Here is a 12,194-nt window from a genome sequence, read left to right on the forward strand (position 1 = left end):
TTTCCAAAACTGAAAATTATGTTTGTGAAGTGTAATTCACGACCAACATGGCTTGCTATTCACACTCCAATCCAGTAGAAGGCAGTGTTCTATGCATTTTGATGGGGGGGTGTGATCGAAAGAAACATTTGACATTTGCGCATTCCATTGAAAGATATGTGTGATATTTTCTCTTTGTAAAAATTACAGAGCTACCCTTAATGTTGATAAACTGCCCTTAATGTTGATAAATGCTTTGCATTTCATGTCTCTCATGTCTTTCTGGCAGGGGTAATAGCAACCAGCTCATGCCACTCTCTTCTGCTGGGGCAGGGCTGAGCTCACAGTCTATTACAAAACACACAACAGGTAGGACTGTCAAATTTTATTCACTATGCCAGCAAAAAAAAAGTTAGCGGAAGCTAAGTGGTCCGCTGATGGTTTTCAAAATTAGCTGAAAAGCTAATCCGCTAACAAAGTTAGCTTCGCTAATTAGCAGTTAGCGGAACTGTGCCCACCTTTTATCAGCATTCACTTGAGTCTCAAGAATGTCACAAATTGCTTTATGAAAATTAATGACGACAACATACACACAATGTAATGCAACTTACTACACCTTAACTAAAGTGACAATAAATATACAACTGAATATACAATTCAAATTGTTCTCTATTACCCGTGCGTAGAAGAGGTAACTCGGCTAATTCATGAATAATTCTCAGTTCTGGTTTCTAGATTTTACAAACTGAATGAAAAGCACATGTGAAAGGATATTTAACCTTTGAGTTGTAAAAGGATATTTATTAACCTTTGAGTTTCAAAGACATGCAAAACCTGAATTAAGTTGGCCAGAAGGTGTGTCCTTGGTCCTTACTGATCTAGAGCACCCCCCCCCGCACGCTATCTCTCACACATGCACTAACACATATAAATCCAGCCACAACTTTCTTACAGATCAAAAAGGTTAACAAAAGGCTAAAGACGATATGCCTCTTTTTGAGACAAAATGCATCAAAAGGACCAAAGAGTGAAGACTGAAAACATAATTTTTTATTGTTATGACAGAAATATAATTTTACACGTTTATCACCCAGAAGGTGAGAATAAAACATAAATAAAACATTCATACAAAATGTTGCAATAAAATCACAAATGAAACAATAAATTTTTTTTTTTTTTTTTTTTACACAATCATATTTACACGTTTGTTTTTGCCCTTTTTTTTTTTACATTGTTGTTAAAGATTCTGTACCTTATTTAGTACAAAGCCGAGGTATAAAAGCTCTTCTTGCTCGACAGAGAAGACACCTTGTTCTATTCTAGTGCATTTTATAGTTTGATTTAAGGCTATGTGAGGTTTACCTGATGGACACCCGCATGGATTGACCCTTCATCATCATCAGTCGTCGGGGAGTTCGCTGCTGATTGTCCCTGACAAACGTCACGCCGAGCTTTAAAGCTGCTGCTGAAAAAACGGAACAAATACAGTAGGAAACCATTTGTGGAAATATCTCGCAGCAGAACCCCCCCCCACCAACATTCAGGTTATTTCTGCAAACTTCATTTAGTCATTGGTGCAGTGCTCCCTAGTGGTTAAAACACAGCAACATAAGAAGGCCCATTTTTTTCTGCTGTATTGACGGGATTACAGCAAAACCAGAAAAGACACAAAGCGATTAATTGGCTGTGGACATAAGACGCTTAGAAACTGCAAACATAAAGCAGCCTGGACATGAACTCAAATCCTCCATGGGTTCAATTTAAACAGGACGCTGTTTGCCTGCTCCTCGCCTGAAAACAAAGGACCATCCAACTCCTTCTAGGTTTCTGCTCTCCTCCATCCAGCAGGCAGATTTGGACAAAATCATGACCTTATAAAGATGGTGCTCAAATGTGACACAGAATGAAACCTTTTCATGCGTTCACATTCAGTCTGGATTTGGCCCCCTGCTGTGACATCAGCATCAGCGTTCAGGATCAGTCACTCTACATAAAAAAAAAAAAAAAAATGCACTAACATTTTTTGCTGAAAGTGCTGAACAGCTTTAAAGAGCAAGTTCCGGCTAATTCATTGTTCATTACCACCATGATTATTTTGTTCTTTAATTGACTTTCTCTTTGACAACAGGCTGTAAAACCATAAGTGCGGAGAATCGACCTGACCTACAACTAGGGGGAGGAGCTTAGAACCATGATACCTGCAATCTCCACCTACATGGACTAAAAACAGCAGAAGAGAATCAGACTCTGAATCAAGATTCTGAACACTGTTCAGCTCAGAAAACACACTGGTCGAAAAGAGAGTTACGTAACTTAAGTGTTGACGTAAAGTCGTGACTGAAGATGTCAAAGTCTTTGATTTTATTCTGATTGTCATCTAAAGGATTATTCCTCTTATTAACATGGGAAATGATTTAGTTTCTGTGCGGATTTTACAAATGAAACATTCAGAAACAATGTTGTGGGACACAGCTGATTGATGTCGTGGTTCAGGTCTTTGGTCATCCGGGAAAGGTTTTGGACTAAGGACTTTGCAGAGAGCCGCATAATGGTTATTGACCGTCATCTTGTTTGTTGCACTTGGATGTAGATCAGGAGGATGAAAGAACGATGATCAGATGTGACATGTTTGTGATCGGACTCTGCCGTTGTGCAGTCAAACCTCTGCCACATGATCCTGATGACTGAGAAAACGTGGATTTTGGATACTGAGTCTTCAAACACATCGTCGGTGTTCTTCAACATGACAGAGAACTAACTGGCTGATTCTGACTTCAAAAGTAGTGATCAGCTCTTTTTAGCATGTGCAGGATTTGTGGGCGGGGCAGACAAGTCTTCTGTCAGCAGAAGAAGATCTCTCCATCGAATGGAGGTTCTGGTTGGTGCTGGGAGTCTGAAAAGAAGGACAGAAGTAGAACCATCAGAGGAGAAAACAGGGACCCCTGAAGGAGCCACGGCAGGCATCTGCCTCCTGATTGATCTGTTAACGAGCACATTAAGATCACGTGAACCTGAAGCATGTTTTTAACTGAAGAAATGTTCCTCTAAGATTTTCAAATACATTCATTTTGTTGCCAAACTGACGCATTTCTTCATCATCACGTTTCCCAGTTTCACCAGATTCTGGTTCCTGGACAGAATAATTATTCAAGGTCACTCATGTATGACCACGTCAGCACATCAAAGCAAACGCCGACCGAGGAGGACTGACGACTTGGTGGAATATCGATCAAACCGTTACAGCGGGCCGACCCGCACGGAGAAGCTGGGGTTCAGGCATCATCCCTGAGCAGAGTAAGGCAGGCAGCTGGGGTGATGGAGCAGACCCACTCAGTCTGAAATCCCCCAGTTTTTGGATATGTGCAAACTCCCAGTTTGACCAACGGAGTTTAGTTCTGCAGCTTTATTGAAGTGAGAATAATATAAAAATAAAACGTGACATTTACTGAACTGCTGTGAAGGTTTAATGATCAGCTAACGTTAGCTTAGCCTTTCAGCACAGTTAATCTGAGTGAACACTTTAATTTGTAAATGGTTCAGTCTTTTTTTATTTTTATCAAATAAAGCTACAGCTTTTTTAGACCACAAAAGCTCAACTTTAAATAACTTTTTTGTCAGGTGTTTTTTCCGTAGTTGTATTTTTTCTTTATATATATATATATATATATATATATATATATATATATATATATATAAACTGTTTAGTGTTTCTTTATATTTTAAGAAATAATTTTTTTATTTGTCCCAATCAGGAACATTTGCTGTGCAGACATCCTAAATACAGATGCACTTCAAAAACTTCCTTTGATGAGCTGAACACCATGAAGTCCAGTCAGAAGAAAACATCTCTGCTCTTCAAAATAGGGGAAAAGTGTCTTCAACACCACCAGAGGTCAAAGCTGCAGAAGAGACCTTCATCTGGTCCCGAGTATCCAGCATAACATCACCTGCTTCAAAATAAAAGGCTCTTCACAATTCACAATCACTAGTCAAATTCATATTTTAGAAATGACTGTCCTGATCACAACATTAAAGGCAATCACAACTTTTGACGTAATTACAAGCTAAAATGACTCAAAAAAAAAAAAAAAATTCATCATGAGGTTTATGTCACAGAAATCCTACTTTACAATCACACTGCAGTCATTCTTAAATTATCTCCTGTTGCATTTCTAATAAACATTTGTATTTATTTACAGTGTCTGTTTTTCTAATTGAAATGAGATATGAATAATCTACCGGACTTTTAAAAAAGTACAAATTTCCATGTTATTTTATTTCTAAACTTTTTTTTACAGTAATCAGAAATTTTGAGTTAAAAAAAAACATTTGCAAGGATTTTTCTTCAAAAAACTATAAATGATCAGTCCTGTCACATGTTTCTGTTTTGTAGAGATCAGCGGTTTCTGCCACAAGTCTTCCGTGTTTTGGCCCGACGCGTCGTTCCTATTGGACAGCATGAAGCTACATCACAGTTCAGAGCGGCGAAAGTTGGATTGGGTTGAACTTTGACCACGTCAGCCTGTCGATAAGCGGCAATGCGCGCCCCTTTCAGAAGCGTCGGTTTAGCTCGGCTTTTGATGCCTCTAAAAAGCAACGTGTCTCATTGAAAATAATGCGTTTTAGACCGATTCGTGACGCCTCTGACGCGTCCAGTGTGAAAGGCCCTTAACACGTAGTTTCAAATTTAATTTGCCTTTTGTACCTGCCATGTGTGAGTTCCCTCCTTTGCCCTTCTTCTTCTTCTTCTTTTCCTTCCCCTCCTTGTTCTTGGTCTTGGCCAGCTGCAGCAGGCTTTTTGACACCTGGTTGTGCGATTCGCCGTCTTTCATACTGGGATTAGTGGACAATGAGGTAAAAGGATTGAGGCCTTTGGATTTTGGTTTAGACCTCTGGCTCTGAAGCCGTGTCAGGGAGGAAGAAACCTCCTGAGGATCCAATTCCAGAGAGTGGGAGCTGCTGGCAAACTGGGAATCATCTGATGTGGTGGAGGGAGTCCTCTGGAAAGAAGAACATGAGCCAAGTTTTTCATGCAGACTGGGAGAGGATGACTTTTCTGAATGTTACAGATCGACTCACTTCATAAAGGCGAAGCTGCTCCATCTTCTCAAGCTGCCGCTGCATGGCCTCTCTGTCCCTGTCCAGCTTCCTCTGAGCGTCTCGGAGTCTCTCCAGTTCTTTTTGGTAATTCTCCTTCTTACTCTGCAGCTCCTGGTTCTGCTCCTGCAGCTCCATGGTCTGTTTCCTCACCTCCTCCTCCTGCACAGACAGTTAGTCAGCAACAGACACACTGTCCAAGTTTATGACTTTTAGCAACCAACCGTCTAAAGCCTACAGTCACCAGCAACAGACAAACTGTGCAAGTCTACGGCAGCCAGCAACAGACAAACTGTGCAAGTCTACGGTCGCCAGCAACAGACAAACTGTGCAAGTCTACGGTCGCCAGCAACAGACAAATTGTGGAAGTCTACGGTCGCCAGCAACAGACAAATTGCTCAAGTTTATGACTCTTAGCAACCAACTGTCTAAGTCTACGGCTGCTAGCAACAGACAAACTGTACAAGTTTATGGCCATCAGCAACAAACCACTGACATTTACAGCTGTCAGCAACAAACTGCAAGTTTATGGCTGTTAACGTCAAACTCTGAAAATCTACAGCCGTCAGCAACAGACCGCCCACATTTATGGCCGTAGCAACAGAGAAACTGTCCACATTTACAACCATCAGTAAACAATCTGTGCAAGTTTATGCCCATCAGCAACAATCCATCCATGTTTACAGGCATCAGCAACAAACCATCCAACTTGATAGCCATCAGCAACAAACCATCCAACTTGATAGCCATCAGCAACAAACCATCCAACTTGATAGCCATCAGCAACAAACCATCCACATTTATAGTCATCAGCAACAAACCATGTATGTTTACGACCATCAGCAACAGACCAATGGTCAAGGTTTACGGCCATCAGCAAACAATCTGTCCAAGTTTATGAATGTCAGCAACAAACTGCCCAAGTTTACGACCATCAGCAACAGACAAACTGTCCAAGTTTATGGCTGTAAGAAACAGACAAACTGACCATGTTTACAGACAGAAATTGAAGCTCGGTTACCTGTGTGGACAGGAGATCCTCCCTTTCTGCCAGCTGCTGCTCCCTCAGCTCCCACTCCTTCTCCCGGCGTTTCTTCTCCTCCGCGTGAGCAGCCTGTTGTCTCTGTAGTGAGGCCAGTTCCTGCCTTTGCTTCTCTAAGCTGCGCTGCTTCTCCTGTTCTATTAGTGAGCTCGGCCGAGAGGACTGCCGTGATAAAGATGTGCAAGAAGAAGAGCGCTCGTTCAGGGTCTGTCGCTGGTCCTCAATAAAACTGTCCTGCTGAACCACGACAGCCTGAAAGAACCAGAACCACAAATCAGGTCAGACAAAAAGAACCACAACCATGAACATTATCTCTGACAAAGAACCAGAACCATGAATATTAGTATGTTATTGCTGATAGCCTAGTGGATAAGTGGTGGGCTTGAGACCCGAGGATCCTTGATTCAAACCCCTGTCCGCCTGGAAAATCACTAAGGGCCCTTGGGCAAGGTTCCTAATCCCCAAGTTGCTCCCGGTGTGTAGTGAGCACCTTGCACAGCAGCACCCTGACATTGGTGTGTGAGTGTGTGTTTGAATGGGTGAATGCAAAGCATCAATGTAAAGCGCTTTGAGCTCATCATTCAAATGGAAAAGCACTATATAAATGCAGTCCATTTAACAAAGAACCAGATCTACAAACATTAGCACCAACAATGAACCAGAATATTCAGAATATGTATATTCATATTGTCAATTGTGTCTGTAGTATGGCCCAAGCAGAGGGTCACCCCTTGGAGTCTGGTCTGCTTGAGGTTTCTTCCTCAAATCAGAGGGAGTTTTTCCTTACCACTGTCACCTGTGTGCTTGCTCTGGGGGTTGGAAAGGTTAGACCTTACTTGTCCGAAGCACCTTGAGGCAACTTTGTTGTGATTTCGCGCTATATAAATGAAATAAATTGAAATTAAACCAGAATCATAAATATTACCTTGGACAAAGAACCAGACCCACAAACATCAGAAAACAGAAAGGTTTTTTTTTTTGTTTTGTTTTTTTGTTGTTGTTCTGACCCTCACCCTATGGTCATGAGATTTGGCTCATGACCAAAAGAACAAGATCACGAGTAAAAGCGGCCGAGATGAGTTTCCTCCGCAGGGTGGCTGGGCACTCCCTTAGAGATAGAGTGAGGAGCTCGGTCACTCGGGAGGAGCTCGGAGTCGAGCCGCTGCTCCTCCACGTCGAAAGGAGCCAGCTGAGGTGGCTCGGGCATCTTTTCTGGATGCCGCCTGGACGCCTCGCTGGAGAGGTGTTCTGGGCACGTCCCATTGGACCCAGGACACCCTGGAGGGACTACGACTCTCGGCTGCCTTGGGAATGCCTCAGGGTTCCCCTGGAGGAGCTGGGGGAGGTGTGTCTGCGCGGCTTTGCTTCAGCTGCTGCCCCCGCGACCCGACTCCAAATAAAGTGGAAGAAAATGGATGGATGGTTGTTTCTGTCTGTGTAAAAATTTACTCTGACATGTAAGTTTAAAGGACATGTCGCACCACTGTTCGTGACCATTTGATGATACACCGGGATTTACTTTGTGCAATTCTGCGACAGGTTTCAAAGTATTTGGAATTTGCAACAAACAGCTATTGCAACAAGCAGCTTTCACCGACCAGAGAATAAAGTGCAACAGCAACTCTGCCTTCAGCACAAGTTCTATCACAACTGTGGCATGTTAGAATGTCCATTATGTCCTGAAAATAATGTATTGTGGCTTTTTCCAATATAAAAAATACATCTGCATGTCCAGGCAGCCTGTGAAAAACAGCGTCACGGAGATGTTCCATGTCCATGTTCACAGCAGCAGTAAACTAGCATCCTGTGACACAAACAGAAGTGTCACGACACGTTAGGTTCCAAAAGCTTAAGCGTTTTGGGGTGAAGTGCGTCGTCTCCTCTGTAAATCCGAGCCATCACTTTCAAATGAAAGCTCAGAAGCTTCGTTTTCGGACATAACCGCATTAGTTTCACTCTGTCTGTCAGCCATCAGGATCTTTCTGCTCATTCTAAAATGTGCGTCACATGCTGAGAAATGCAGAGAATTGCAGAGTAAGACATTTTCTAGAAATGCACCTGTTAAGTCGCTCAGAGAGAAGAATATTTAGCACTAAAATATGTCAGAGACCACTAATTATTAGCGCATGGGCACGGATAGACTTACACTCATGAATACTTTGATGTGTTGCTAACTGGGACGTAAAAACGTGCGGCATGTGTTTCCATTTTACTCGTTGGTTCATCCAAAGACTATTCAATAAGTGCATTATTATGACTTTAACGTGCACTTCTAATTTTGACCGCCTCCCCCAAAACAATCTTTAGTACCCCACTCCCCTAAATGGGGGCTTGGACTCCAGGTTAGAAACCAGCACTGTGGATGACAACTTTGAAACATTTCAGAAAATGAAGAAAACTTCACTTTTCCCTTCAGAGCAGCAGCAACTTGGAAGAGAAATGGTTTCTCTGGTGCCAACATCTGAGTTCTGAACAAAACCAAAGCAGGTCCAGGTAATTACATCAAACCAGTGCTGGTCTGGTACATGGAGACAAAAGGAAAAACACTCAATGCAGAGAAAATCTGGTCTCAGCCCTCAGATAAACGCAAAGCTTATTTCATCTCCTTCAGAGAAGACCAATTGAAGCTACTGCACCAAAACACATGATTGAGGCATTAAAATCTGGTTAAACCTTCAGCAGGATCCCACAGATCCCAGACTTGATTCAGGCATTAAAACCTGGTTAAACCGTTTAAACCTTCAGCAGTATCCCACAGATCCCATCAGGTGCTCATCATCAGGCGAAGGTGAGTATTTTACCTGCAGAGAGCTGAGAAGGAGGTGCAGATTGGAGATGCTGTGAAGGACCTGCTGTTGGACAGAAGACACAAATCAAAAATTCTGTCCCAGTTTTTGCTACATTTTGGTTTGTGAATGAGTGTCATGATTAATTTAGCACACTCCACTAAAAGACTGACATGACAACTTCAGAAATATGTGACCTTAAATGAAATGGAGCATCATTTACACAAGCAGAGAAATAAGAAGTCTGGCTGTATCTTCAACAGATTTGAAACAAACCGCATTCAAGAATAATCAGCTTTTACAAGGATCAGCTGAAACGTTCTGCCTCATATGCGATTATTTCAATATGCCGTACTGACGTGGACCACATATCTGCGTAAAGCTAGGATCTCTATCAGGCAGTGTCATTACTTTTCCATGTACTCACCTTCCCTTTCCACACACTTAGGCCAACACCAAACAGTTTTTATAACCTGTTAGTGAAGAAATTAGGTGTCTTATGGGCACCAGTGAAGCACAGCTGCTTGCATCTCTTCACCAGTAATGTAACGGTGTCCCCTCCAGTGATCTTTCAGCTTAAAGGAGAAACTCGAGGGTGCAATATTACAGACTGTACGACGGGTGTGATAAGATTTGAGCTGCTGCGATGTATCCTGTTTGTCAACTTGTGTGTGAACCAGTACTGTCAGGTTGCAGAACTGCATCTTTTGTAGGACGAACCCATTTCGGGGTGTGTGCAACTTTTCTAAAGTGCTCACATATCAGAGTTGACAGTGTCACCATGTTTCAAAAATTCTGAGGACTATGCTGTCAACCCACACTTGATGTTCTGCATCTGTGACTGTTATAGGTGGGCCCCCTAGGGGGCAAGGTCATTCAGACTCATCACGGCTGGATTTTTACCCTTCAAACTCCTCCCACCTCCAGACTGTGTCGCCATTGAAACACTCAACCCTCGAAGGTCCATGAGTGCACAGCCCTCCGCCATGAGGAATTCAATAACAGCTCCTTGTTTCAAATGTACGTCACTATTTTTTTTTTTTAACAGACCACGTTGTGCATGTGTTACGTCAAAGAGGCGGTTCTGCACTTGGCTGAAATTGCAGCCAAAAACTGTTTGGTGTAGTGACAGACAGTAATTAGAATTCTTATCCAACCTGTTTCACTTTCACATCTTACTTGTTACTGAAATAATTGCATTGGAGGCAGAACCTCATACTTCTGCATCCATCAATGAGGCAGAAACAAAAACACATGCAGAGGTCACAAATGGTCAAACTGCTGTGATATTTATCAACAATATATTAAACAAAGGCTATTGTTGTTGTTTATGGAAGCAGCATTGGTTGTTACCTCACTGCTCCTCTTCAGCAGCAGCAACAGGTTGGCATTTCCTCCCTACACACAGAAACATATGCACACACTCAGTGCACGTCACAGTACATGACAGCTCCACACATGCTCAGTGCACGTCATACTATATTACAGCTCCACACGCGCACACACACACACACACACACATATACAGACAGACTGGGTGTATGTTACAGTAGTTGTAGCTACACACACACACACAGATATGTGTGTGTGTGTGTGTGTATAGCTACAACTACACACAGATATGTGTGTGTGTATATTAGGGCTGTTCATGTTATATAGTGGAAAAACTAAAAGTTGTGAGAAACTTTGGGCCACGTGTTGTTTTTGTTCCACTTGAGGTATTTTTTTTATAGGTGCAGAGCAAATTTGAACTCAATCTGATCAGATTTAGAGGTCCCTCAGAGTGACACATTTTCCTCTCCCTCCGCTGGCAAGTCAACATCACCCTAATGGAAAATGATGCCATTATTTTTACATTTGATGGCTTCTAATCACAAAAAGTTGTGGTTGATTGGTCACCCAGAGGAGAACGTTACTGGATTACTACATTGCTTATTTGGAGAAATTTGTTGCTTTCTGGGGGACCCCTAAACAATGTCTGATTACAGTAAAATTTGGCACAGATCTTTTATTTTATTAGTGGAACAAGAACAACATGTGGTCCAAAAGATTTTGTAACATTTGACAGGTCTAATATATATGTACACACACACACTGTGTTATAGCTACAGACACACACACATACTGGGTGCACATTACAGTATGTTATAGCTATACAAACACACACACACAGGGTGTATGTTACATTGTGTCATAGCTATACACACACACAGGGTGCACATTACAGTATGTTATAGCTATATACACACACACACACACAGTGCATGTTACGTTATGTTATAGCTATACACACACACACACCGTGCACATTACAGTATGTTATAGCTATATATACACACACACTGTGTTATAGCTACAGACACACACATGCTGGGTGCACGTTACAGTATGTTATAGCTATACAAACACACACACAGGGTGCATGTTACATTGTGTCATAGCTATACACACACACAGGGTGCACATTACAGTATGTTATAGCTATATACACACACACAGGGTGCATGTTACGTTATGTTATAGCTATATACACACACACAGGGTGCATGTTATGTTATGGCTATATACACACACACACACAGGGTGCACATTACAGTATGTTATAGCTATATACACACAGGGTGCACATTACAGTATGTTATAGCTATATACACACACACAGGGTGCACGTTACGGTATGTTATAGCTATATACACACACACAGGGTGCATGTTACATTATGTTATAGCTATATACACACACAGGGTGCATGTTACGTTGTTATAGCTATATACACACACACAGGGTGCATGTTACGTTATGTTATAGCTATATATACACACACACAGGGTGCATGTTATGTTATAGCTATATATACACACACACAGGGTGCATGTTATGTTATGTTATAGCTATATAAACACACACACAGGGTGCATGTTATGTTATGTTATAGCTATATACACACACACAGGGTGCACGTTATGTTATAGCTATATACACAGACACAGGGTGCATGTTACATTATGTTATAGCTATATACACACACACACAGGGTGCACGTTACGGTATGTTATAGCTATATACACACACACACACACACACACACAGGGTGCACGTTATGTTATAGCTATACACACACACACAGGGTGCACATTACAGTATGTTATAGCTATATACACACACACAGGGTGCACATTACAGTATGTTATAGCTATATACACACACACACACACAGGGTGCACATTACAGTATGTTATAGCTATATACACACACACAGACAGGGTGCATGTTATAGCTATATACACACA

The 12,194-nt window shown here is 41.9% G+C and overlaps 1 protein-coding gene across 1 annotated transcript in view; it reads right to left on the bottom strand.

The window, feature by feature from the left end:
• Positions 1 to 2,773: 2,773 nt before the first annotated feature.
• LOC117523087 (A-kinase anchor protein 13-like) overlaps positions 2,774 to 12,194 on the bottom strand; it is a 425,195-nt gene continuing 415,774 nt past the window's right edge. Inside the window, exons 34-39 of the mRNA XM_034184506.1 lie at positions 10,258 to 10,302; positions 8,920 to 8,970; positions 6,098 to 6,370; positions 5,059 to 5,238; positions 4,685 to 4,979; positions 2,774 to 2,872 (exon numbers count right to left, since the gene is read on the bottom strand). Coding sequence (XP_034040397.1) covers positions 2,820 to 2,872; positions 4,685 to 4,979; positions 5,059 to 5,238; positions 6,098 to 6,370; positions 8,920 to 8,970; positions 10,258 to 10,302 — 897 coding nt within the window. The 3' untranslated portion in view covers positions 2,774 to 2,819. The remainder of the gene's footprint in view (positions 2,873 to 4,684; positions 4,980 to 5,058; positions 5,239 to 6,097; positions 6,371 to 8,919; positions 8,971 to 10,257; positions 10,303 to 12,194) is intronic.

The sequence above is a fragment of the Thalassophryne amazonica genome, chromosome 2, assembly GCF_902500255.1.
Source record: "Thalassophryne amazonica chromosome 2, fThaAma1.1, whole genome shotgun sequence".
In the NCBI taxonomy this organism is placed as follows: domain Eukaryota; kingdom Metazoa; phylum Chordata; class Actinopteri; order Batrachoidiformes; family Batrachoididae; genus Thalassophryne; species Thalassophryne amazonica.